This window comes from Misgurnus anguillicaudatus, chromosome 14 (assembly GCF_027580225.2).
Source record: "Misgurnus anguillicaudatus chromosome 14, ASM2758022v2, whole genome shotgun sequence".
Taxonomy (NCBI): domain Eukaryota; kingdom Metazoa; phylum Chordata; class Actinopteri; order Cypriniformes; family Cobitidae; genus Misgurnus; species Misgurnus anguillicaudatus.
In genome coordinates, this window is record NC_073350.2 from 22,644,257 (window position 1) to 22,669,526 (window position 25,270).

The 25,270-nt window shown below is 35.9% G+C and overlaps 3 protein-coding genes across 8 annotated transcripts in view; 2 read left to right on the forward strand and 1 right to left on the reverse strand.

The window, feature by feature from the left end:
* utp3 (UTP3 small subunit processome component) overlaps window positions 1-209 on the reverse strand; it is a 16,701-nt gene extending 16,492 nt beyond the window's left edge. Inside the window, exon 1 of the mRNA XM_073876109.1 lies at window positions 76-209. Within this exon, the coding sequence (XP_073732210.1) occupies window positions 76-194 (119 nt within the window). The 5' untranslated portion in view covers window positions 195-209. The remainder of the gene's footprint in view (window positions 1-75) is intronic.
* cpne1 (copine I) overlaps window positions 1-9,758 on the forward strand; it is a 20,378-nt gene extending 10,620 nt beyond the window's left edge. For 2 of the 5 annotated variants that reach the window (XM_073876107.1, XM_073876108.1), the window contains 15 exons: window positions 902-1,033; window positions 1,259-1,438; window positions 1,592-1,666; window positions 2,049-2,120; window positions 2,300-2,383; window positions 2,482-2,571; window positions 4,453-4,551; window positions 4,704-4,790; window positions 4,946-5,005; window positions 6,393-6,522; window positions 6,747-6,805; window positions 7,582-7,633; window positions 7,737-7,870; window positions 8,020-8,256; window positions 8,513-9,758. In XM_073876107.1, coding sequence (XP_073732208.1) covers window positions 902-1,033; window positions 1,259-1,438; window positions 1,592-1,666; window positions 2,049-2,120; window positions 2,300-2,383; window positions 2,482-2,571; window positions 4,453-4,551; window positions 4,704-4,790; window positions 4,946-5,005; window positions 6,393-6,522; window positions 6,747-6,805; window positions 7,582-7,633; window positions 7,737-7,870; window positions 8,020-8,256; window positions 8,513-8,626 — 1,605 coding nt within the window. In that variant the 3' untranslated portion in view covers window positions 8,627-9,758. Of the gene's footprint in view, window positions 1-361; window positions 494-901; window positions 1,034-1,258; window positions 1,439-1,591; window positions 1,667-2,048; window positions 2,121-2,299; window positions 2,384-2,481; window positions 2,572-4,285; window positions 4,382-4,452; window positions 4,552-4,703; window positions 4,791-4,945; window positions 5,006-6,392; window positions 6,523-6,746; window positions 6,806-7,581; window positions 7,634-7,736; window positions 7,871-8,019; window positions 8,257-8,512 lie in introns of those variants that run through there. The other 3 variants (XM_073876106.1, XM_073876105.1, XM_073876104.1) reach the window with 3 other exon arrangements.
* A 130-nt stretch (window positions 9,759-9,888) lies between these two features.
* Window positions 9,889-25,270, forward strand: part of fer1l4 (fer-1 like family member 4) — a 44,835-nt gene continuing 29,453 nt past the window's right edge. For both annotated transcript variants that reach the window (XM_055184914.2, XM_055184915.2), the window contains exons 1-15: window positions 9,889-10,228; window positions 11,413-11,468; window positions 13,404-13,492; window positions 13,729-13,828; window positions 13,923-14,017; window positions 17,404-17,445; window positions 17,539-17,712; window positions 17,864-17,924; window positions 18,006-18,137; window positions 18,221-18,283; window positions 18,617-18,701; window positions 18,947-19,109; window positions 21,442-21,616; window positions 22,754-22,940; window positions 23,960-24,232. In XM_055184914.2, the coding sequence (XP_055040889.1) occupies window positions 10,150-10,228; window positions 11,413-11,468; window positions 13,404-13,492; window positions 13,729-13,828; window positions 13,923-14,017; window positions 17,404-17,445; window positions 17,539-17,712; window positions 17,864-17,924; window positions 18,006-18,137; window positions 18,221-18,283; window positions 18,617-18,701; window positions 18,947-19,109; window positions 21,442-21,616; window positions 22,754-22,940; window positions 23,960-24,232 (1,774 nt within the window). In that variant the 5' untranslated portion in view covers window positions 9,889-10,149. The remainder of the gene's footprint in view (window positions 10,229-11,412; window positions 11,469-13,403; window positions 13,493-13,728; window positions 13,829-13,922; window positions 14,018-17,403; window positions 17,446-17,538; window positions 17,713-17,863; window positions 17,925-18,005; window positions 18,138-18,220; window positions 18,284-18,616; window positions 18,702-18,946; window positions 19,110-21,441; window positions 21,617-22,753; window positions 22,941-23,959; window positions 24,233-25,270) is intronic.

The window sequence follows — 25,270 nt, forward strand, 5'->3', positions numbered from 1 at the left end:
TGTCTTCTGAGAAGAACATGTGCATGTGTATCTCTATCGCCATGTGTGTGACTGTGGAATTGAATCTTATCTTACTGAATGGGTTGGGTTGGTTGGCTGCATACGCTGTGTTCTGCCCTGCGGGGCTTGTACTGTGATTGACACTCTCTTGGCCAATGGTTGCGCAGTACAGCTGGCGCTTTGACCAATAGCATTGCACGTCAAGTGACTGTAAATGACGTTGCCTTGTTCATTTAACGTGCGTTCGACTTTGAGGCGCTGCGCAGACGGTGACATCACATTACCTCGAGAGCGATTCGAAAACACATATTTGGAGTTGCTCTCGCGCTATTTTGATGTCATAGGGCGATTGGTTTGCGCAGAGCTGTATTAAGTCTAATACACCTTTTATATGACGAGCCTGTCAGGGTGGAGTCACGAAAGGGTAGTAGTTTCGGAACAGAGATTCACAGAGTGCAAATTGCTACAGTGGTCAAAGTTTTTGAGGGTAACGGTATGCTGTTATTATTTTTTGTTTCGTGTTATTAGCTCATATCAGTTCGTGTTGTAACAGCGTGTCCGTTTTAGATTTACAGAGCGCTGCTATTTTAAGAAAAAATGACAGTTTGTGGCGCTTTATAATTCTTAAGGCGTGACCCTCGTTCTTAGTGCTAACGTGGAGTCAAAGTCATACCATGAGTCTTAATTGTTTGCTTTTTCTATTTTACAATTACTCGTTTTCGAAGCATATTTGATTGTAAAACTATATGAATGGTGTGTTGAACATTCGTTATTGTGTTCTTTGATTTTACATTGTCAGAAAACTTTCACTTCCTTACATCTGCTCGCTTTTTAATGAGTCTTCAAAGTAGTTCTGTTTGAGGCAAAACGTTTACACAAAATTTTTATCTGTTGTTTACAGATGGCCGTTCAGTGTGTGTCAAAAATCGAGCTCTCCATCTCTTGCAGTAATCTGCTGGATAAAGATGTTGGATCCAAATCTGATCCCCTCTGTGTTCTGCTGCAAAGTGTTGGGGAAGACCAATGGACAGAGGTAAATACACAAAAATGTAATACACAGCTAAAAGTATAGCAGGCATTATTTGTAGGTTCAAAGAAAAATGCATGAGAAGAATTCCTAAATAGAAAATATATATAAAATATAAATGAATATCATATGTCTATTTATAACAAATTATGTATAAAATAAATGTGAGATATGTATGCATGTGTCATTGTTTCTGCATTGACTCATTTCTGAATTGTTCAATCACCAGAGGTGGACCGTACGGAGAGAATCAAAAATTGCCAGGACCCCGAGTTCTCAAAAAAATTTCTCATCGACTATTATTTTGAGAAGGTGCAGAAATTAAAGTTTGGTGTTTATGACATCGACAACAAGTCTGTTGATCTCAAAGATGATGACTTTCTGGGAGGCTTTGAATGTACCCTCGGTCAGGTATGTTGTTTAAAATGCTTATCTGTGAATTTCTCACGTTGTCTCTGTCTTTGATCCATAAAGATGATGCTAGTTAGTTAAACTAAAAGCAACTTTCTTGTTTGTTTCAATGTTAACAAACTACTGAAACCAATTTTTGTTGTTTTGCAACAGATTGTCTCAAGCAGGAAGTTGACCCGACCCCTTCAGCTCAAAGCAAACAAACCAGCTGGGAAAGGTGCAATAACGGTGTGTTTTGACACTTTTTTTTTAATATTTATTCATAACAACATTGGTGAAACAAATGTTACATAGGCACAAGACTCATTAAGTGGGCTATGCTAATTTGATTCATTTGCACATTTCATATTTTTTATCTGCAGGTGATTCCTCAAACAAATTGAATTTTTGTATAATTGTTTTTACTCATACAACTCCCTCGTTTGAAGGGAAATACAATTTTCATATCCAGATTTATCAAAAGTCAGTCTTGTAAAGCCATCCTTTACGAATGATATATTTTCCTCTCTGAATGAGTGGTGTGGTTAGAGTGGCGAGCGTTTATTTCCTCTCAGCTCAGCCAATCATAAGTCTTTATACATTTAGCAATGCTATCTTTTTATATGTTTAGATCACAGCCGATGAAGTGAGAGACAACAGAGCTATCGTGCTGGAGATTGAAGCCAAAAACCTTGATAAGAAGGTAAATGATCACTGCATGAGCCCAAATATAAATTTGTAAAGTTTGAGGGTAAATACTGAAATTTCACCGCTGACGCACTTCATGAAATGATTGCCATATTCAGATTAAAGGCCAGTTATGATACTAACATGCACTTTTTTGTAAAATTGAAGACTCTAATAATTTATTTTACTTATCAGGATCTGTTTGGGAAATCCGATCCATTCCTGGAGTTTTTTAAGCAAGGAGAAGATGGGAAATGGCAGCTAGTTTACAGGACAGAGGTGCTTACCTATTTTTCTTCAATGAGATCTGTTTTTGGTTGTTAATGTGAAAGTTATATGATCTCAATTTTGTGTTAACCTTGGTCTGTTACTGTCAGGTCATCAAGAATAATCTGAATCCATCTTGGAAAAAGTTTACAGTCTCCCTGCATACATTCTGCAATGGTGACATAAACAAACCCATTAAGGTAATACTAAATAGTGTTTTTACAGTATATAAATATCATATTCAGGAAATTTTAACAAAGAAATGGTGAAGTCTGAGCATTTCAGGATATTAAGTCGTAGGTTGCATTTTAGAGTAGAGTTCAGTTAAACACAAATAAGATTTTTTTTTAAGTATAATAGTATTTTTATTGAACTGCTAAGGTACAAAACTAGAATTCAAACCTTATTATACCTTATAAGCGATTTGAAAATGCAAGGTAGGGCTGGGTGATACTGACTAAAATTCATATCTTTGCAAAAAATTGACATTCATCCCAAAATTACCAAGTGGAGTATATGTTAACATGCAACTCAAAGCCTCAATCATCTTTAAAGGGGTCATAGCTTGAAAATCAGACTTTTTTCAAATGCTATAATTGGGTCCCGAGTGCTTCTATCAATCTAGAAAATGTGATAAATATCAACTCAGAAACTTTGTTTAGGTAAGCCATTTTCTGCAAGCATGTAAAAAAATAGGTCGTTCAGATTTCGCCTCTTTTGTGAGGTAGGTAGCAAGGCGAATTACATTAATGCCGCCCTCTTTATCTGCACTATCCAACCACAGCACTGCCATTTAGTGCAGAGAGAAAAGAAGGAATTGACAGCACAATTGAGTTTCAATAACAACAAACCCCCCATCATTGAGATCAGTGTTTGCATTTCATCCGCTCATTTGCCTTTTAAACAACACACCCAAAAACGGCACACTTTTGCCCAGGCCTACAAATTTGCAATTTTAAAATGCTATAATAAATTATCTGTGAAGTATTTTGAGTTAAAACTTCACATACACACTCTGGGGACACCAAAGATTTATTTTACATCTTAAAAAAAATCTTATATGACCCCTTTAATAAAACAGCGTATGATGAAAGTATAATTCAAATATGGTGTTTTCCTCCCTGTTTAAAATATACAGCTTTACAACATGCAAGCTAGTTGGAAAGCTTATGTCTGACCCCAGTGTACATTTCTGGCAGAGCTTCTGTTCCAAGGAAGAAGGGTCATATCAGAATCATATCATGTAACCAGATGGGGAAACATACTGTTATATTAACTGTTATCAAAACTCCATGGACCGCCCAGCCCTAATGCAAGCTTGTGAAAATACTTGTATAGTTAATAAACTACACTAGTTAGGGCCCGTGCACACCGGGGTGTGAGGACCCTATTGTTCTTCAAGGAGTTATTTTTTTTCAACAATTGAAGTGGATCAAAAAAGGTCATTAAAGTTGTCCTACAAGAATGGGTAATGGAACTTTTATGAAAGGTTTTGATCCACTTTAAATGTTGACTAGTGTAAAGGGGGTCGCCCACCGGCCGCGCCATTCTAAAAAAATCGAACACATTGTTTTTTATGAGTATACGCACACCGGCGCCGACAGGTGGCGCCTGTCCGCGCCACCCATCTACCACTCAGGAAGTTGCTCAAATCCCTGTCACGCCACTTGCATAAATAACATCATATTTGTCCCAAATCATTAACGATTAACATTGGCTGGTAACGTATATTTTGCATTTTAAAGTAGATGCTATCTGACTAAGCTCGCGCTATTTAATGTGCACTTACGGTTTACGATACCTCCCAAGTTGTCCTAGACGCGGCAAGGCGCTGAGCTGCGCTTTCGGTGTGCGACCCCCTTAAGTTGTCGCATTTGTGCTAGTCTTTAGACTAAGGCTTTGTCTCGTTGCTAGGTTACTTGTTACGATAAGGATGAAGACACAAGCTCAGACATGATAGGAGAGTTCACCTGTACCACCGCTAAGCTATTGGAGGCTAAAGACAATGCGGTGAGCAGGATGCCTGTGTGCAAATCTTCCCTAAAGTCTGTCTGTTCTTTCTCTGTTTGGCGTTCTTGTAGGTTGATTGTTATGATTATGATAGCGATGGCTCTCATGATCTCATTGGTGTGTTTCAAACTAATGTGTCAGATCTGCAGAAAGCAGTTCATGGCTCTCCGGTGAGACTCCCATCCACACTCTTTTTCCCCCTTGTTTGTTTTGTCTGTTTAGGATAACTTTTCTTCCTTTTCACAAATGTTTATTGTCTTGCCATAATGCAATGTTTGTATGATTTATATCCTGAAAAGCTGAAAGGTTTGTTTTGATGTAGGTTGAATTCGACTGCATTCATCCGGATAAACAGAAGAAAAAAAAGAATTATAAAAACTCTGGAGTCGTCAGGATTAAAGATTGCAAGGTTTGAACATCCTTTATTTGTCTGCTTATGATGTTTTACTTTTTTTTTTAAATTGAATATTTAACTTGTATAAATGTAACTGTTGTTATTAACCATATTATATAGATTATGAAGTATGTTTTTATCATTTTTACAACCCCAATATTCTTTTGCAGCTAGAGGCACAGTATTCATTTCTGGATTATGTAATGGGAGGTTGCCAAATTAATTTCACGGTAAGATTCGTCATGCTGTAATATTTTCTTCTGATAGCAAGTTGTGATTTTTTTTGCATAACTACACACTTGACTAATTTAAGATAACGTGGATCCGTGAATATGCAAATTAGTCCCGCCCCCACTATTTCGCACCACCTCGAACTATAGATATATATTCAAATACAGTAGATGCGGCATTTTTAGTTTTATGGGGAAAACACTCAGCAATGGTGTTGAATGATGAATTTGCACATGCTTTGTCTTAAGCATATTAGAAACACCACGTAGACATATAAACAACAATGAAAACTTGTTATTGGAAGTAAGTGTGTGTGATGTTTTGTTTTTGCTTGTCTTATATTATTATATAGTGACAATTGTTTTCTGTATGTATTGTATAAGAATATTGTTGTTTTTGTATAATTTTGTTTGGATTTTGTTTTTGTATTATATTTTGTGTTGAATGTGAGGGGGTTTGGAATTATATAAGCGTTTGCTTCGTCCACCTCCTTTTCAAACCATGCACTTGTATAATATGTCTGTTATGTTGCCTGTTATAAAACGGTTAGTTCCAATCGTTGATTCTGATTGGTCAATAGGTGTGCTTTATTCACGATAAAACACTGCTATGACCGCTTCACCCAACGGTTCTATTTAATATCACTGCGCCCTTAGCAACACCCTTAGCAACACATATAATGAGACAGAAGCCGTTTCTCAATATGCGTTCTTGTCTGTACTTGCGTTCTTGTGGACTTGTGAAACGTCATCAGTCGCGGCCCAAGTACTGTTCCAATTCAAAGTTTGCATCAAGCCCAAGTTCACATAAAATCCCCGGATGTGTTCTTGATCCGCCCATTTTATCGAGGATGCATCAGAGGAGACTTGTATGGACTTATGACAGCGAAGTTTCCCAGAATGCATTTCGCGTCAGGAGTTCGTTCTTTCGAGTCTGAACTTGCAAGTTCGAACTACGAAGGACACAAGTCCGAGTTTGGCGTACTTGGTATTGAGAAACGGCTAAAGTCTGAGAACAGTTTGTTGTTTTTATTTGAGCTTTCATGTTGTTGTTCGTGGTCAGGGACTATTTTTTCTAGCGGAAGGAATGCTTTTATTGATTTAACTTCATGAAAGTTGCAGTAATATTTTTTTTACTTTAATATTGTTTGGTAACCGTTTTATAAAAGCAATAAGGTACTCGAGGCAAGCGCTGCATCGCGAATAAGCAACGGCCGAAGGGGTCGTGCCTAACAACGCCCTTCAGCCGCTACTTATCCACGACACAGCACAGCCTCTCATACCTTATTGCTTACTTATGTTGTTTTGTGAGAAAATTTTGAATGCAGGTTTGAAATAAATAAATAAATAAAAAATGTAGCTCTAATATAATATTGGTTGGTTTTAGGTGGGCATTGACTTCACTGGGTCTAATGGAGACCCCCGCTCTCCTGACTCTCTGCACTATCTCAGTCCTAATGGTGTGAACCAGTATCTGTCAGCCATCTGGTCCGTTGGTATGGTGGTCCAAGACTATGACACGTAAGGAGTGGTTTTTTAGGGGGGGGGTGTATGGGTGGGGTCACCACTGAGTAATGAGATTGTTCTTGTTATAGGGGTTGTCTTGGCATTAGAAATGTTTAGTTATGACACTACTTTAATAATTTCCCATGCAGTTTTCATGCATTTTATAATGTAATTAACCCGTTTCTGTCAGTAGATGGCCGTCTTTTTCATCAGCAGTTTATTTGTTTCTTTTCTCACACTGATAAACTTTTCCCAGCCTTTGGATTTGGTGCTCAAGTACCTCCAGACTTCAAGGTTAGATGTTCTGAATATCAATTATGAATCTTTTTATAATGCAAGTTACTGGCCTTTATTTTACCGTATTTTCTGGACTTAAGTCACACTTTTTTCATAGTATGGGGGGTCCTGGAACTTAGAGTCATGTGTGACTTATACATTAAAATTATTTCATATGAACCAAAAGAAACATTACCGTTTACATACTGCTCGTGTATTTATGTAATTCAATGGATTCAGTGATGCGGAATGACTTCAGGTCCTTTTTGAACTTGATTTGGCTTGTTGTTTTAATGTAGCCTATTTAGCCTCCCATGTATGCTATTGTGTAAATAACTGTTTATGTTACTTTAACATGTACGGACACCTATTCAGTCTGCTGTTCTGTGCTATTGTTAAGTTGAATAACATGCCTTTTCAGATTAAATGTCTGTTCTTCGGCTTGGATTTTGTGAAATCATTTTCTAAATAAACGCGACGGATAGTCCAGTGCGACTTAAATATGTTGTAAATATGATGCGACTTATACTTTGGTGCGACTTATAATCTGTAAAATACGGTATGTTATTTAAAAGTAAAAATCAAAATAACTTTCCTTTTCTGGTTATATAACAGGCTGTGCACACAATGCTAACTAGTAGACACATGTAGCTTCTTAGGCAAGGTTTTAGGCAAACTCTCGTTCTCATAAAATCAATTCCCAGCCTTTATTTAAAAATTACTTTTTGCTCCAAATTGCCACAATACATAAGTAAATGAATTTTGGGAATAGCAATATATTTATCATTTTCTAGGTGTCCCATGAGTTTCCGCTGAACTTCAACCCTAGTAGCCCATATTGCCAAGGTAAGGCGAGGCCAAAAAATTATTAATTGTTCATTTATGTAACAATTAAGTCATGTAAACATCCCTTGTACATACTAATGTTTGTATCACATATGCTGTGCAGGAATTCAGGGCGTTGTGGATGCATACCGTGCAGTTTTGCCTCAGGTCCGTCTCTACGGTCCTACCAACTTCTCGCCAATTATCAATCACGTGGGCCGTATTGCAGCCGGAGCCGCCCAGCAGCCAAATGCAGCTGTGAGTATGGCCATTATTAGTGTTTCATCAAACCCAGGAAGTGGTTTATATATCAATATATCTGTACTACTATATATTGGTATCTATGGTTGCTATAGTATTTTCTGCCTTTTAGTAGTACCATACTTAACAAGTTTTCTTTTTGTTAGCAATACTTTGTGCTGTTAATTATCACCGATGGAGAAATCACTGATCTAGACCAGACCAAGCAAGCTATTGTGAACGCCTCCAAACTGCCCATGTCCATCATCATCGTGGGGGTAGGAGAGGCAGACTTTAAGGCCATGGAAGTTTTGGATGGTGACAATGGAGTTCTCAAATCTTTGTCTGGAGAGCCGGTGGCCAGGGATATTGTGCAGTTTGTTCCGTTCAAACAGTTTGCCAATGTAAGAGCCACTTTAGTTATGAATATAAGATATTTGATGTGCAACACAGTAAATCAGAAGCTTTATAATCGTTTTCCTTAAGTTGAAATAATACCATATTGGTCTAGATTTTTTTAAACAGTTATAGAGGAATTACTTGTACATAAACACACAAAGGGTCTTTAAAATTCTTTCCCGATCCAACATCATCTTTGCTCAGTTTTTTTCCAAATCATCAGTTAATAATAGCATATAACATTTCTTTATTTCCCTGCAGGCGCCTAAAGAAGCTCTGGCTCAAAGTGTTTTGGCTGAGGTGCCAAATCAGCTTGTGTCATACTTTAAAATGAGAAACTTGGGTCCCGTCAACCCTCCAGCACTGACCAAGTAGGCCCAGGTTAGCAATAGTAGAAGTGTCAATGTGATCCAGATAGCTATAGAATTAGTTGGAATGACTGCGGACCACCACTAGAGGGAGCCACAGCTCCTACAGGAAGAACTATGGGGATGTTACGAGCCGTTATGCAGACCATTCATCCTCCACTTCAATACTCTTTTATATCATGCAATCAATTTTTCTTTATAGTCCTTGTAATTCATATATTCCTTTAATCTTTCAACACGGATACTTATTCTCTATTCCACGACTGAGATCTTCTGTTTTATAGATTTATTTTTCTGTATGGTGATATGTATTTTTTATATTTTGTTTATGATACAGATGCCTTAATTTCCTTAAAATTTGAATGAATTCACTTTTGCGACGCATTGTGGCACTTGCACAGCTTTTTTATATGCAATATTATATGCAATATCTGAAATGCTGGTATATACTCCGCACTTTCTGCTCTATAGTAGTTAAGCTTAGATTAGGATTGCAGTGCGTATACCTCAATTATTATGCTGCCATAGATTAACATCCTAAATTGAAAAATCATAATTACTAGCTAGAAACTAACCAAAGAGAAGCACATTTTCGCAGGGAATCAATTGGAAGATTGGATTGCTGTTATGTTATTTTTTGTTGAGATATATGAATAATTTAATATGCATATATATGTACTACTAAATTAGTAGTAATGCCAACGACTAGGATATTGAGAGAAATAGTGTATAAAATACAGTGCATCAGTTATATAGGCATTATATATAGATGTTGGGACCAGCCGTGAATCTAGAAATGTTTTGTCAATACCCCATGTGCCATTTAATGTTTTAAATTGTCTGAAATTACAGAAATCTTGCTGTTAATGTTTGCACCTTAATTGCACAGTAGAGGAAATCTGCACTTCTTTACTAGAGCTATTAAAATGAGTGCACATATAGACTTGAACTTGCCAAGTAAAGCCTTATCTTGTTTAACAATCCTGCTCTTCAATTGATTTAAATAGAAAATAATATTGTAACTATATTACCTTTTTCCTCCCTTTTTTTAATGAATCTTGATATGATTGAGTGATGTTTACTTTACACAGCAACATGTTGGGAAGTTATGCTAAATAAAATTGCTTTATTAACACACATTCACTACTTTGACTGTTTTAAGGAAAATTGTGTTGTTTGTCTTAAGTTCAAACAGTCTTTCTGTTAAAGGTTACCTGTGCACACTAGGTGTCTGTTTTCTTTTCATTCTTAGTTCACCAACTGCTAACCTGTTCACAATTATCATATGCAAACAGTATGGTGCCTGGGGATCACTCACTCACTCCTTTAGACATTCAAGGATGTTATCTTGAGATGGATCGTACTGGCTGAAATGTTTAGTGACACCTGAAAGCTTTTTAACCAAGGATATATTGGATTAATGCATTGTCGTATTGAGTATTGTTTGTGCATTTAAACTATGAGGACTGCCTGAGCTTAAGTTATTGGAGTGAATTACAGGACACGGTTAAACAACACTTTTACTTGACCATGTCTATCACGGTACTTTTAAAGAAGATATATAACCTACCAGGAAAATATGACCGTAAAGTGGAATTGTCTTTCAGGGGTAAGTAGTTATTCTGCTAGTTATACACATTAAGCATAATCTATCACATTATTACTATTAATATTGTCTCTTCATATGTTAATTGGTAATTTTACAACAGGATGTTTTTGTTGATTTATCTATTAGTTAAGATGAACTAACAATTACTAGCAATGTAGTTATTAACGTTAACAGCTACAACAAATGTATTAGTAAATGCAGAAATTAACATGAACTAGTATGATTTTGTTGGACTAAATACATTCGTTAACATGAACTAGCAATATAGTTTTTACATATATTAATCATTAACTAATGTTAACAGCTACAGCTTTGGGTTTTAAAAATGTAAATTGAACTAAAATTAATATATGCTGTAGAAGTACTGTTAATTGTTAGTAACTATTTAAACAAATGCAACTTTGTTGTCAAGTTTTACCTGTTCATTTGTTACACTTTGTTGTAGGGCTGTCAAAAGATTAGTCGCGATTAATCACATACAAAATAAAAGTTTGTGTATGTGTATATATTATGTAGATATAAATACACACGTACATGTATTAATTTAAGAAAATTGTTATTTACGTATATTTTTAATTTATAATTATAATATAAAATATGAAGAGTTTCGTTGCAAAACAAGATAACTCCGTTTTTTAAATTTTTCAGAAATCTCATTTTTTGGTTGTGCATTATAATTAATATCAATTCAACTGCAGTTGGTTTGTTTTGATTTAAACCTTCATAACTTAAAAAATACAGCAAAGTAGCACCATAAAACAAAATAATACCATGATAACTAATAATAAACATGTTTTGACAAAAAATGTTAAAAACTGAGTTATCTCGTTTTGCAACGAAACTCTTCATATATATATAAATATACATGTAAATGTTTCTTAAATACAAACATTAACGTGTGTGTATATATATATATATATATATATATATATATATATATATATATATATATATATATATATATATAATTACACACAGTGCACATATAAATTATGCAAAAAAACTTTTATTTTGCATGTGATTTATCGCGATATTTTTGACCACCCTACTTTATTGACATCTTCAATCAGTTCTTCATAATAATTTTACTAACGAATCTTTCATAGTTTTATTTTTTGTATTTTCAGGACATCATTGTTACAACCTCATGTCATATTTTGTTTCATATTTTGTTTACTATCTAGATTTTACTCATAAAACCAAGATTTTAGGATGTGAGAATATTGCCATCTTCAACGAGGTAACATTTTTCTGGTGATAATGAACATAGCTGTCTGAACCTAGCTATTTACTGATGATGTTGTGAGATTGTTTATTTATGTAGTCTGGGATCCATCATTACATTTTTGCATATACATTTGGCACTTTTATCCAAAGCAACTTGAAGGTGTAGCTACATATCGAACCCACAACTGTTTGCACTGCTAACGCAATGATCTACCAGTTGAGCAACAGGAACAAAGACCAATTAAAACATTTAATTACACTCTATGTATTTATAGTTACCATACTAACAGTGAGATGATAAGTAATGCAGCTTAGGTTTGAACAGGTGCAAAATCGTCCTCTATTAATACGCACCCAAAAACTTCTAACTTAATTGCCATTAAACAATTCTTACAAAGTTGAAATCAGTGTTTGGCTATGCATGTTGGGTGGAGATGTTCATACAACCCACACCCTTTTACAGTTAGTCACTACCACTCAACCACAGTAACCTGAACATTACAAAACCATGTAAATAGACATCTGTACAGTAAGTTCTTAGAAAGGGTAATAAATATTTGCCTGGAGGCCTGTAAGATTATCTTTTAACTTTAAAGCACTCAATCTGAGTAAAGGAAATATTGGGTCTCATTCACTAAGCATGAGTACGCACAGATTTGTTTGTAAAATGTGCATACAGACGTTTTAACCTACAAATGATTTAACAAAAACTTTCATACTAAAATATCTTCTAAATGTTTGCAAAAACCAAAATCATGAACAAGGAAAAAGAACCCTGTAATATATATCTGTGTTATATATTTTATATATTTTTCCTTGTTTATGATTATTTCGTTGCATACATGTGGTCTAAGTTGTTTTTATGTGTTTGTATATATTTAAAATACATTTTAGAATGAAAGTTTTTGTTGAATCATGATTTGTAAGTTAAAACGTCCTTTGCATGCTTAAATGAGATTCATTGGCTCTAAAAAAGGTCTTATATAAAAACCATGTGATAGAAAAAATGTTGTCCAATGAAAACACTGGAGATCTTTATTATTAACTTTACTTTACATGCATGTATTTGTTCTTTCATTATTTTATGACAATTAAAAATACTAAAACACAAAAATCACACTGTAAAAATATTATGTCAGGTAACTGAAAAAGTTGCATTGTTTTAACTTTAAAATTAATGGATTTCATTTAAACCTTAAGTAATATTTAATATAAGCCCAACTACATTATTTTACACCAACAAAAATATATTGTAATGGGTAGGTCAGGAATAAACCTGGAGGACAGGGTAGCAATGAAGAGAATCTTTATAGCTTGGTTTCAGCAGTAACAACATAAACAAGCAGCTTTCGTGGTCAACACGCAACTTCCGGTAAACTCTGCAAAGAATAAATAACAACAAAGTACTTTAAACGTAGTTTATTTATATTACAAGCTAAATAAACAACACGTAGATTACCTAGGAAACCAAAACATTTGTTATTTTTGACTAGGTATTTGTTCAAGATTTCAATTTAGCAACTAGTCAGACCATTAAAAAAAAACACTGAAACCGGAAGTAAAGTTCTGACCAGACGCATATCGCGTTACCTTGCGTGCGTCCGATGAAACCGTCTATAGTTGCATCTTTTCCATTATGTACTTTTTAGTGTGCATACTGTGTAGTATGCATTCTTTGTAGTGTGCACTTTGTCGGAAGCATACTTTGAAGGATGTAACCTTTGTAGTATGCATACTTTGTATTGTGCACTTTGTAGTATGCATATTTTAAAGGATACATCCTTTGTAAATTCCCATCTGACCACATCTTTCCTGTTGTTTTTGCATTGATACCAAAACTTTAATGAAATTGCAGCTCAAGTGAACAGACAAACTGGATACATAACTGTTAGCCTGTCCTGACATTTCTAATGTTGCGTACTGTTGCTCTTTGTTTTTGTGCCTCCAGCACTTCAGATGGCCTTACTATGGGAAAATCGAGAGAGACGAGGTGTTGTCTATCCGTGTGTACAACTCCAGTAAGATGTTTAGCAACAGGTCAGAACTTGAATCAGCCATCAGCAAACATTCCTGTCATTTACACACACTGACAATCATTATATTATACAGATTGATTGAAAGTAATCACTGACTTTTTGTGATCACTAGTTCTTGCATGCAAATGTTTTATGTTGAGCTTTCATATTAGATATGTATGAATTATGTAATATTTCGAAAGAGGAAAACATGAAATGATTCATAACAACTGATTGTGTGTTTGTGTGTGAGTACAGATTACTGGGCAAGCTGGTGATCAGCCTGCAGCATGTATTGAATGTGGGACAGATCCTCCTGCGTGAGCCCTTAACAGACGGTCAACTCTGCCTCACTGATGTGAGCTCCTGACTCTTTAAATAAAGTTTTTATGTCAACATTTGAATGGTTAAATATAATGTGTGTTAGTATATTGATGAGTTTTATTGTGTAGATCTACATAGAACTGGAGGTGAGGTATAATCCACTTCAGGGTGCTGCTGGTGGATGGGACAGTGAGGATTTCCTCAGGATAGAGGAAGCTGATGAGTTAGTCATATTTAAGAACATTACATCTTTCTGTTCATTTCTTTCACCCATCCATTCTCTCCATTATTCCTTCATTTATTCTTTCCATTTATTCATCTTTCTCTTTTTTTCTTTTCCTCCATTTTCTTCCATCCATCCACCCTTTCTTCCATTTGTCCAACCATTTCCTCCTTCTAACCTTCTTCTTATCTATTCATTCCTCCATTCATCCCCTCTATCCTTTCTTCTTTCCTTCCAGATATCCATCCATACATTCCTAAATTCGTTTCTTCCTTCCTTCTTTTCCTGTATTTATCCTTTCTTTCTTTCTTTCTTTCCTTTCTTTCTTTCTTTTTTTCCATCCATCTGTCCTTTCTTCTCTCTATCGATCAGATCAATCAGTCAATCTATCCCTATAGTCCTTTCTTCCAACCATCCCTTTCTTCTTACATTTTTTTATCTTTCCATTCATCTATCTATTTACCCGCTCCATCCTTCTTTCCTTCAAGATATTCATCCCCTCCTTTCTTCCTATCTTCCATCCATTTATCCCTTCTTTCTTTCATTTTTTCCATCCATCCATTAATCCTTCCATCTTTTGTAGATCCATCCATATCATCCATCCAATTCATAAGTGTTGTGTAGTGTGTAAATCTTTCTTTCTTTCAATCCATCGGTCTTTCCTCTTGTCTATCAATCTGTCAATCCATCCCTTTCGTCCTTTCTTCTTACTTTTTTATATTTCCATTCGTCCATCCATCCCCTTGTTCCTTCTTTCCTTCCAGATATCCATCCATTCATCCCCTCCTTTCTTCCTACCTTTCATCCAATTATCCTTTCTTTCTTTTTTCTTTCTTTCTTTCTTTCTTTCTTTCTTTCTTTCTTTCTTTCTTTCTTTCTTTCTTTCTTTTGTCCATCAATGAGTCTATCCATTCCTTTTGTTCTTTCTTCAACCATTCCTTCCTTATGACCTTACTTTTAACTTTCTATTCCTCCATCCATTCATCTCCTCCTTTCGTCCAGATATCAATCCTTTCCATTCATCCATCTCCTTTCTTTTCTTTCTTTCTTCCTTTTCTTTTTCTATCCATCTGTCCTTTCTTCTCTCTATGGATCAGTTCAATCTATCCCTTTAGTCCTTTCTTCCAACCATCCCTTTCTTCTTACATTTTTTATCTTTCATTCATCTATCCATTTATATCCTCCATCATTCTTTCCTTCAAGATATTCATCATTTATCCCTTCTTTCTTTCTTTCTTTCTTTCTTTCTTTCTTTCTTTCTTTCTTTCTTTCTTTCTTTCTTTCTTTCTTTCTTTCTTTCTTTCCTTCCTTCCTTCCTTCCTTCCTTCCTTCCTTCCTTCCTTCCTTCCTTCCTTCCTTCCTTCCTTCCTTCCTTCCTTCCTTCCTTCCTTCCTTCCTTCCTTCCTTCCTTCCTTCCTTCCTTCCTTCCTTCCTTCCTTCCTTCCTTTGCCTTCATCCATCAATCCTTCCATCTTTTGTAGATCCATCCATATCATTCATCCAATTCATAAGTCTTGTGTAGTCTGTAAATCTTTCTTTCTTTTCATCTGTCTTTCCTTCTTTCTATCAATCGGTCAATTCACCCCTTTCGTCACTTTTTTCCAACCATCCCTTTCTTCTAACTTTTTTATCTTTCCATTCATCCATCCATTCCCTCCTTCATTCCTTTCTTCTTTCCTTCCAGATATCCATCCATTCATCCCCTCCGTTTTTATACCTTTTATCCATCTGTCTTTCTTTCTGTCCATTGATCTGTCCATTCCTTTCGTCCTTTCTTCCAACCATCCCTGAATTCCTTTATTTTTAATTTTTCCATCCATTCATCCATTAATTCCCTCCTACCTTCATTCCTTCCAGATATCCATCCATTCATCACCTCCTTTCTTCCTACTTTCCATCCATTTATCCTTTTTTGTTTCTTTCCATCAATCCATCCATCTATCCTTTCATCTTATGTAGATCCATCCATATCATCCATCCAATTCATAAGTGTTGTGTAGTCTGTAAATCTTTCTTTCTTTCAATCCATCTGTCTTTCCTCCTGTCTATCGATCTGTCAATCCATCCCTTTCGTCCTTTTTTCTTACTTTTTTATATTTCCATTTATCCATCCCCTCGTTCCTTCTTTCCTTCCAGATATCCATCCATTCATCCCCTCCGTTCTTCCTACCTTTCATTCAATTATCCTGTCTTTCTTTCCATCCATCCATCCATCCATCCATCCATCCATCCACCAATCCTTCCATTTTGTGTAGATCCATCCATATCATCTATCCAATTAAAAAATCTTGTGTAGTCTGTAAATTTTCTATCATTTCATCTGTCTTTCCTTCTGTCTATTCGATCTGTCAATCCACCTTTGTCCCTTTTTTACAACCATCCCTTTTTTCTAACTTTTTTATCTTTCCATTCATCCATCCATCCCCTCCTTCCTTCCTTCCTTCTTCCTTCCTTCGAGATATCTATCCATTTCTCCCCTCCTTTCTTTCTACCTTTCATCCATTTATCCCTTCTTTCTTTCTTTCTTTCTTTCTTTCTTTCTTTCTTTCTTTCCTTCTTTCTTTCCTTCCATCAATCTATCCATCAATCCTTCCTTTCTTGTGTAGATCCATTCAATTCTTAAATCCTGTATAGTCTGTAAATCTTTCTTTCTTTCCATCCATCTTTCTTTCTTTCTGTCCATTGATCTGTCAATCCATCCCTTTTGTCCTTTCTTCCAACCATCCCTTTCTTCTTACATTTTTTATTTTTCCATTTATCCATCCATTCATTCCCTCCTTCCTTCTTTCCTTCCAGATATCCATCCATTCATCCCCTCCTTTCATTCTACTTTCCATCTATTTATACCTTTTTGTTTCTTTCCATCAATCCATCCATCTATACTTCAATCTTGTGTAGATTCAACTATATCATCCATCCAATTTATAAATTTGTGTCGTCTGTAAATTAATTGATCTGTCAATCCATCCCTTTCATCCCTTCTTCCAACCATCCTTCCTTTTTACCTTTCTTTTAACTTTCTCTTCGTCCATCCATTCACCCCTTCCTTCCTTCCATCCATCCTTTCTTTCTTCCATTTATCCTTTCCATCCATCCATCTTCCTTTTTTCTTGCTTTCTTTCTTTGCCTCCATCTGTCCTTTCCCTGTCCATCAGTATTCAGTCGATCAATCCCTTTCGTTCTTTCATCCAACCATCCCTTTTACCTTACCTTTTTATCTTTCCATCCCCTCCGTCCTTCATTTTTTCCTTCCATCCATTCATCCCCTTCTTCCTTCCATCAATTTATCCCTTCTTTCTTTCCATCCATCTTGTGTAGATACATCCATATCCAATCCATAAATGTTTTGTAGTATGTAAATTTTTATGTTTTCTGACTGTTTTCAGTTCAGAGCTTGTCATAAGAAATTCAGGTTTTGCTGACCCAAGGTAAGAACTTATCTTTAATAATTACTCTTCATAAACATTTTATTATGGTTTATAATTGTAGGTAAGTGATTAATCTTCTCCCTTTTTTTGCAGCTATTCAGAAAGTCTGCGTCCTCAACAGCTGGACCGTGAGACCAGACTGATCGGTCGCAGCCTCTTGAAAAATGATAATGAGAACGGAGATGAAGACGACGATAATGACTACGATGACGATTTTGACTTGACAGACATGGAATGTGGCAATGTGACATTTACTCCCATTCTGAGGTGTTGTAATTACCATCAGCACTGTACATTACACTCCACTATATATCACAGCCTACAGTGTAAAGCAATACAATGTAAAACATTGCATAATGTCTATTATATAATTCACATATTTGAAATCTAATCCGAGAATTGATGTTTCTGTGTATAGTCGTTGCAGGTGTTTGTCGAAACATGAGCTGGCTATCGCACCCAAGGTGAAGTCTTTCCAGGTAAACAATCCAAAAATGCCACAGTAGTTCTTCACTACCCTGACAAGGTTATGTTTCATATTCAAATCTGTTTTCCATAAGGTGAATGTAAATGTAATTGAGGCTCAGAAACTGTTAGGGGTGAACATCAACCCAGCAGTGTATGTGACTGTCGGAGATGAGAAAAAACACACGGCTACTCAGAAATCCACTAACTGTCCATTTTACAATGAGGTAACTGTTTACCTAGAAGTCAGAGATTACAACTACCGATTTAAGAATCATTGTGGTTAATACGTTTCACTTTTGTCTTTAAGAATTTCATGTTTGAATTCCAAGAGACACAGAATGTGCTGTTTGATAAAGTTATTGAGATTTCTGTAAGTATTCCTTGCCTACCATCTTATTCAACTTTTATAGCCGATAATGAACTATAAAAAGTAAAAATGTGCCATTGTTAATATTAAAGGTATTGCGGAGGATTTTCTATTTCCGGGTGGATCATCAAGACTATTGGTCCTCCTAGTTGTCAATCAAGAGTGTTGTGCAATTGCATTTTTTTAAAAAGTGGAGAAGGCGGTTCTTTTCTAAAATTCGAGAAAATCCTCTGCTATACCTTTAAGACATTTTTCTACTTTTGTCCAGCTTTCAACTGGTTTTAGCAGTCCATTACCACATTTCCCACCATGCAGTTTATGTTTCTTTTATTTTAGGTTGTTCATAAGAAAATGCTTGCATTTATGATGACCTTCATAGGAACATTTAAGATTGACATCAGCACAGTCTATCAGCAACCAGGTAGTAATGTGAATGTGCATTTAATGAATGCAAACAATATGCATGTTGAATGCAAGCTTTGCTGCATGCGGTCCAAGTGAAGAATAGGAACCGAGACTTTGCATTTGTCAAATGATAATAACATTCCCAGGACATTTTAATGGTGATAATTAGCTCATCACTTGCGGTTTAAAAGGGTGATTATAGGTCTTAAAGACTTAGAGCTGCATCATTATAATACAATAACACAGTGATAAATCTTACAGATCACCGTTTCTATCAGAAATGGGCTCCGCTCACTGACCCCAAAGACACCCGTGCAGGAATTAAAGGCTATGTGAAGTGTACTGTCAGTGTGGTGATGAAGGGAGACCCCATGGGCATGGTCAGTCTGGCACCAGTTGGGAGCCAAAATGATGACATTGAAAAGTAAGATCCTCCTATATGTTACATAGCAGAATTGTTGGAGTACTTCTCTTTTCTGTGAAATAAATACACGTGACCATGCCTTTGAAAACCCAGCTTAAGTCAGTTTTTGTGATTTACTGAAAATATAACCTTGATATCTTTAAAGTCTGCATAAAGGCCAATATTTGTACCGAACCTGTAACTATACAGATCTTATATATGCACAAACAGTTAAATAACCCACTGTATATAAAAGCAAACATGAAATCGTATTATCTGACCCTCTTAAAGGGACATTCCACTTTTTTGAAAATATGCTCATTTGTCAGCTCATTTGATTCATATAGGGTTGCCACCTTTGATTTGTGAAAAACCGGGACACTCCGATGAAATTTATTTTTGTTTTGTTTTTTGGAGGGGGGTTCAACTAATATTTGCAAATACACTATGTTAACAGTTGTAGGACTCTATTCCGTCTCTAACCTATATTTGTCCTGATGTAGATGCTTTCCCTGAAGTAGATGCACTCCCTGATGTAGATGCACTCACTCTGGACTCCTTTCTACATTAAATACATTGAATATACATTTTTGTATAAACATTGTGTAAACATATACTGCATAATTATATTCTATTATAAAATATAATCATTTGTACAAATATAGGATATGTGCTTTAGCAATAAAACATGATTACATGTATTATAATAGATTATAAACAACTTTTTGTTTTTGTTAACTTAGTAAATTTGGGCAACCTAAAACTGACATTTCTCACCTCTTTTTCCATGTGTATTTCTCATCCCTTTTTGCTGCCTGCAGAAGTCTCGGCTGTCCCTCAATGAATGCTTTAAACTTCAAGCATGATCATTTAAAGTTTAATCTAACTTTAAGTTCAGCTTTGACCAACCCCACTGATCGTTTTAAAAAGCTGACTAGCAACTTAACTCAAACTATTTCATCCAGGATGTGTGTGTGGAATCTGTGGATGCGACGCGTGCGACCAACCGACAGCATAGGTAGTTGCTAGGCGATAAGTTAAGCATCCAATCAAATAAAAGTTAACGCCTGGCCAATCCACTGTGTTACCTGTTCTATTTTACCCGGTTACAGACACAGGATTGGATGAACACAGAAACAGTGGAAGGAAACGCTTTAATTTGAAACCAGGAAATTCTGCTTTAAAAGTTAATTTTCACAAAAAACCGGGACAATTCGTGTCCCGGGAAAGAATATAAATTTTCCGGGACTATGACTCAAAAAAGAGAACAATCCCGGGAAAACCAGGACGGGTGGCAACGCTAGATTCATACCATTTTAGAATCCATTCAGCTGATCTCCAGGTCTGGCGCTAGCACTTTTAGCATAGTTTAGCTCAATGCATTGAATCTGATTAGACCATTAGCATCGTGCTAAAAAATAACCAAACAGTTTCGATATTTTTCCTATTTAAAACTTGACTCTTCTGTAGTTACATCGTGTCCTAAGACCGATGGAAAATTAAAAGTTGCGATTTTCTAGGCAGGTGGCTGCAGCAGGCGTAGTGATATTACGCACTGCTAGAAAATAGTCCCCTGCTATTGAAAGTAACCAAGGGGACTATTTTCGGGCTGTCCGTATTATCATTGTACCTTTTGCAACCATGTTACGGCAGCAAAGCCCTTGATTATTATACGGCAGAATGAGAATGTATGTCCTAGACATATCTGCCTAGAAAATCACAACTTTTAATTTTCTGTCGATCTTAGTACACGATGTAACTACAGAGGCGTAAAGTTTGAAATATTAAAAATATCGAAACTCTGTGGTGATATTTTAAGCGCAATGCTAATGGTCTAATCAGATTCAATGGATTGTGCTAAGCTATGCTAAAAGTGCTAGCGCCAGACCTGGAAATCAGCTGAATGGATTCCAAAATGGAAAGAATCAAATGTTTAACTCTAGGGGAGCTGGAAAATGAGCATATTTTCAACAAAAGTGGAATGTCCCTTTAAATGTATAGTCTACGGTTTGTGCTTGAGGGGGTCTGTGATTGGATTAAAGGTGTCAAAGATCATTACCAAGTGTCGTGACAACATGAAGTCGAACAAGCCTGTATTAGTCACTGGATCAGTGTAACAGTCAAAAAAAAGGGACGCCCTGTACTTGAAAAATAAACTAGGCTTAAATATACGGGACGTCTAGGCTAATATGGGACAGTTGGCAATTTTAAAAGGTGTTCACATGCATATACATCATCAAAAATTAGAAGGGAGTGTCACTGCTCCATTTTCAACAGTCTAATAGATACCGGCACAAACGATTTCTAAACATATTGTTTGGTTCATCAGTGATGTTTTTACTCTTTTATGTAGGAACCTTCTCTTGCCTAAGAGAATGCCGTCGGAACGTCCTTGGGCGAAGTTTCTCCTGAGGATATACAAAGCCGAGGGTCTACCCAACATGAATTCTGGTTTCATGGGGAAGATGATGAGAGACAAGAAGGTCTTTCTTGATCCCTATGTTCAGGTTACATTTGCCGGCCAAAAGGTGCTTATCTTTTATGTTTTAATTGGAGATTTGTTTCTAAGCCACATGAATAGGTTGTCTATAAATTTACTAAGAGTAAAAAAGGTGCAACATGATTCCATAGAAGAACCATCTGGAGAACCTTTCTGATTTCACTTAAGTGTTGTGCCAGAAGAGTATTCCTGGAAGGATTTAGAACAGGACGAACTGAAATTCCTAGATCCTTAACATGTTGTTTGTTTATGACCAGTCATTATTTATGCGTGACTGCAGTATTTAAACAGTCAAATGATCTGAACCAAAACATTAAAAGGTTTCTTTTCCTTATGATGCTCTGCCAGGTTCATTTTTACAATTAATTTCCATTGACGTCCCACGTGAAGCAACACATATGTCAAGTGATTTCTGACATCCACAAGACACACACACACCCTGGTTGTGCTTTTGTTTGTTAAATGGGCTGAGGTGTCTTTAGTATTTGAACTGTTCTCTGACTCTTGCCATACAAGGTATTGGCAAACATTTCAGCAAAATAATAATCAGTTATGATGTCAGCCCCCTTCTTATCTTAAAACAGTTGAAAAAAATGAAATGTAAACCTTCCTAAATCTAAACATCATAGTCTATGTACTGTATTTTGTTCTGTACAGAACAGTTAATACATTCAACATCACAAATCTATATTTGATTAGTGACATCTAGGCGTTGTTTGTTAAGTTTTATTTATTTATAGTTTATTCTGTTGCTGTTGAAACCTAATGCAGCCTGCTTGACTTAGTCATATTGTGTCTTTAACAGCAGGCGTAGTGATATTACGCAGTGCCCGATAGTCCCCTGTCATTGAAAGTTACTAAGGGGACTATTTTCAGCTGCTGCGTAATATCATTGAGTCTCCTTCAACCATGTCACGGCAGCAAAGTTCTTGATTATTACGCCAGAATGAGAGTATAGTTCATAGCCATATCTGCATAGAAAATCGCAACTTTTAATTTTCCTTCGGAAACATTTTATTTTTTTCTTAATACACAGTAGTTAACGACACCTATAAAATGTGTCCACCATGTTAAATAATACAATAAAATATAAAATAATATAAAGCCAGTTTATTTAGATCTGAACATTATTAGATTTAATATTTCTAAATATTTTGTGTCATAGGGAGAGACTTCAGTAGCAAACAACACTAATGCTCCCGAGTGGAATGAACAGATATCCTTTATCGAGCAATTTCCTCCTCTTGCTCGACGAATCAAAATCCAGATCCTTGATGATGCAAACATTGGAGATGTGGCTGTGGCAACACACTTCCTGGATCTTCTTCAGGTCTCCAACCCCAACCGAAATGGTCAGTACCCATTTCAAATGTATTATCTTTTAGACTAGTGTTTCCCACAAGGGGTCGGGGCCCACAGGGGGGCCTCAGCAGATTTCCAAGGGGGCCTCAAGATGACCTAAAATGATAAAAAATTGGACAAAACAAGCTTTAAAATAAGCTAAAACAAGCAGAAATCAAGATGGTTCTTGATATGGCCATTTTAAGTAGCGAATATAAATCTGTCTAGTCATTCCATGTTCCAAGATTTAATTTTATGTGGAAAAAATTGAGTGAGTGGGGCCTTCAAATAGTGTTGTGGGTAACTTTGAAGGGAAAAAGGTTGGGAACCACCGTTTTAGACATTATATGTCCTCAGCTACCTTTGTTTTTAGCTATTTGTTGAACAGATTATACTTTTTATAATAAGTTAAAGTCCATGTATAGTCTGATAATAAATGTGTTCTCAGTTGGGGACACCACAAAAAAAGGTGATATTAAGCATGCAGCCAAATTTGAAACCACGCCCACTCACGGGAAAGCCTAGGCTTTTTTGCTCATCAAAAAAATACATCTTAATTTAATTTTTTTTAAATATTTTTACTGAAAACAAGACAAAAATACTAAGTATTAGAAAGTCATTTTTTGCAGTGTACAGCTACAGCCTGAATGGATGCTTGACTGGGCCTTGCTCGGTGACTCCAGTGTGCCCAATTAATCCTGAACACAGAAATGTGGAAAAATTGTTCAACGGTGTAACTTAACAATTTAGTACTACATAGTTCACAGTCTTTGTAACGTGTTATGGCAATACATTTCTAACATATATAATGTGTTTAGAAACAGTTCTCTGAAATGACTTTACATGGACTTTAATATTGCCTTGGCTTTTTCTATTTTGTAAAGCTGCTTTGCAAGCTTCATACATATTGAAAATCATTGACCTTTCTTTTACTCTGCATGTGTCCTTTATGTTTTTAAAATTTCTGTTATTGTATTCTGTTTAATCTCACCACTAACTCTGTAGTCGCCATCTCTCCTTCATCTAATAGGATTCAACCCCACGTTTGGCCCATCTTGGGTCAATCTGTACGGCTCTCCTAAAAACTCCACATTGAGAGACATTCACAGGGATCTTAATGAAGGGTTGAGCGAGGGGATCTTCTACAGGGGCAGAATCCTGCTCTCGCTCTCTGTGGAAGTTTATTCTTCCCCTACATCTGTAGTGACGGACAGCAAGAGTGCCTCCAACGTGAAGGACGCCGTCAGCAAACTTAAGCTTAAACGCAAGAGCCGCAAGTCTAAAGGGAAGGCAAGCAAAGAAGGTAAAACATCTGTTCAGCTACACTCTTTAAAATAAAGGTTCCTAAAATGTTATTTGTCAGGCTGTGGTTATATAAAAAACATTTAAACTTTAAGTCCATTTTCTTTAAAAAAAAATCCAGATAATTTACTCACCACCATGTCGTCCAAAATGTTAATGTCTTTCTTTGTTCAGTCGAGAAGAAATTATGTTTTTTGAGGAAAACATTCCAGGATTTTTCTCATTTTAATGGACTTTAATGGACCCCAACACTTAACAGTTTTAATGCAGTTTAAAATAATCGTTTCAAAGGACTCTAAACGATCCCAAACAAGGCATAAGGGTCTTATCTAGCGAAACGATTGTCATTTTTGACAAGAAAAATAAAAAATATGCACTTTTAAACCACAACTTCTCGTCTTCCTCTGGCCATGTGACACGCCAACGCGACCTCACGTAATTGTGCAATCATCCTAGACAGTTTTCTCAGAATTAAAGAAAAATGCCACCGTTTTTCAATATTTTACTATGTTCAATGTAGACTAATTAATATATGCTTTTTTCAATGCGTGCACTTAACTAATTTGCCGGCAGCCATTTTTTGAAAAATTGCCCTCCAGCATTTTTTGTTTCACAAAATGCCTTCCAGGAAAATTTTCTTCTAAAAATATATAAACATATAAATAAAAGAACAGACCTGCTTTCAAACAAACAAACAAAACGTGAAAAAACCATTCATAAAAAAAAAAATATATATATATATAGTAGTCAGGAGTGATGATGTTACTGTCCGAGGTTGAAGTTCTGCAAACTAAGTGCTCTTTCGCCATGCAATATAGTTCTCATTTTTTTATCCACTTAAAATATTGCCACGTTTTATTTTGTGTGTTTGGTGGCTTCTAAATTCATCCCTGTTTGGATCCTAAGGAATGAATGGGCCTAGGCTAAATGCTAACACATTCACAACGTGCTGTACAAAGATTAAGTGCACGCATTGAAAAAAGATAGGGATGTATTTATTTGTCTAAGTTGAGGTAAGAACATAGTAAAATATTGAAAA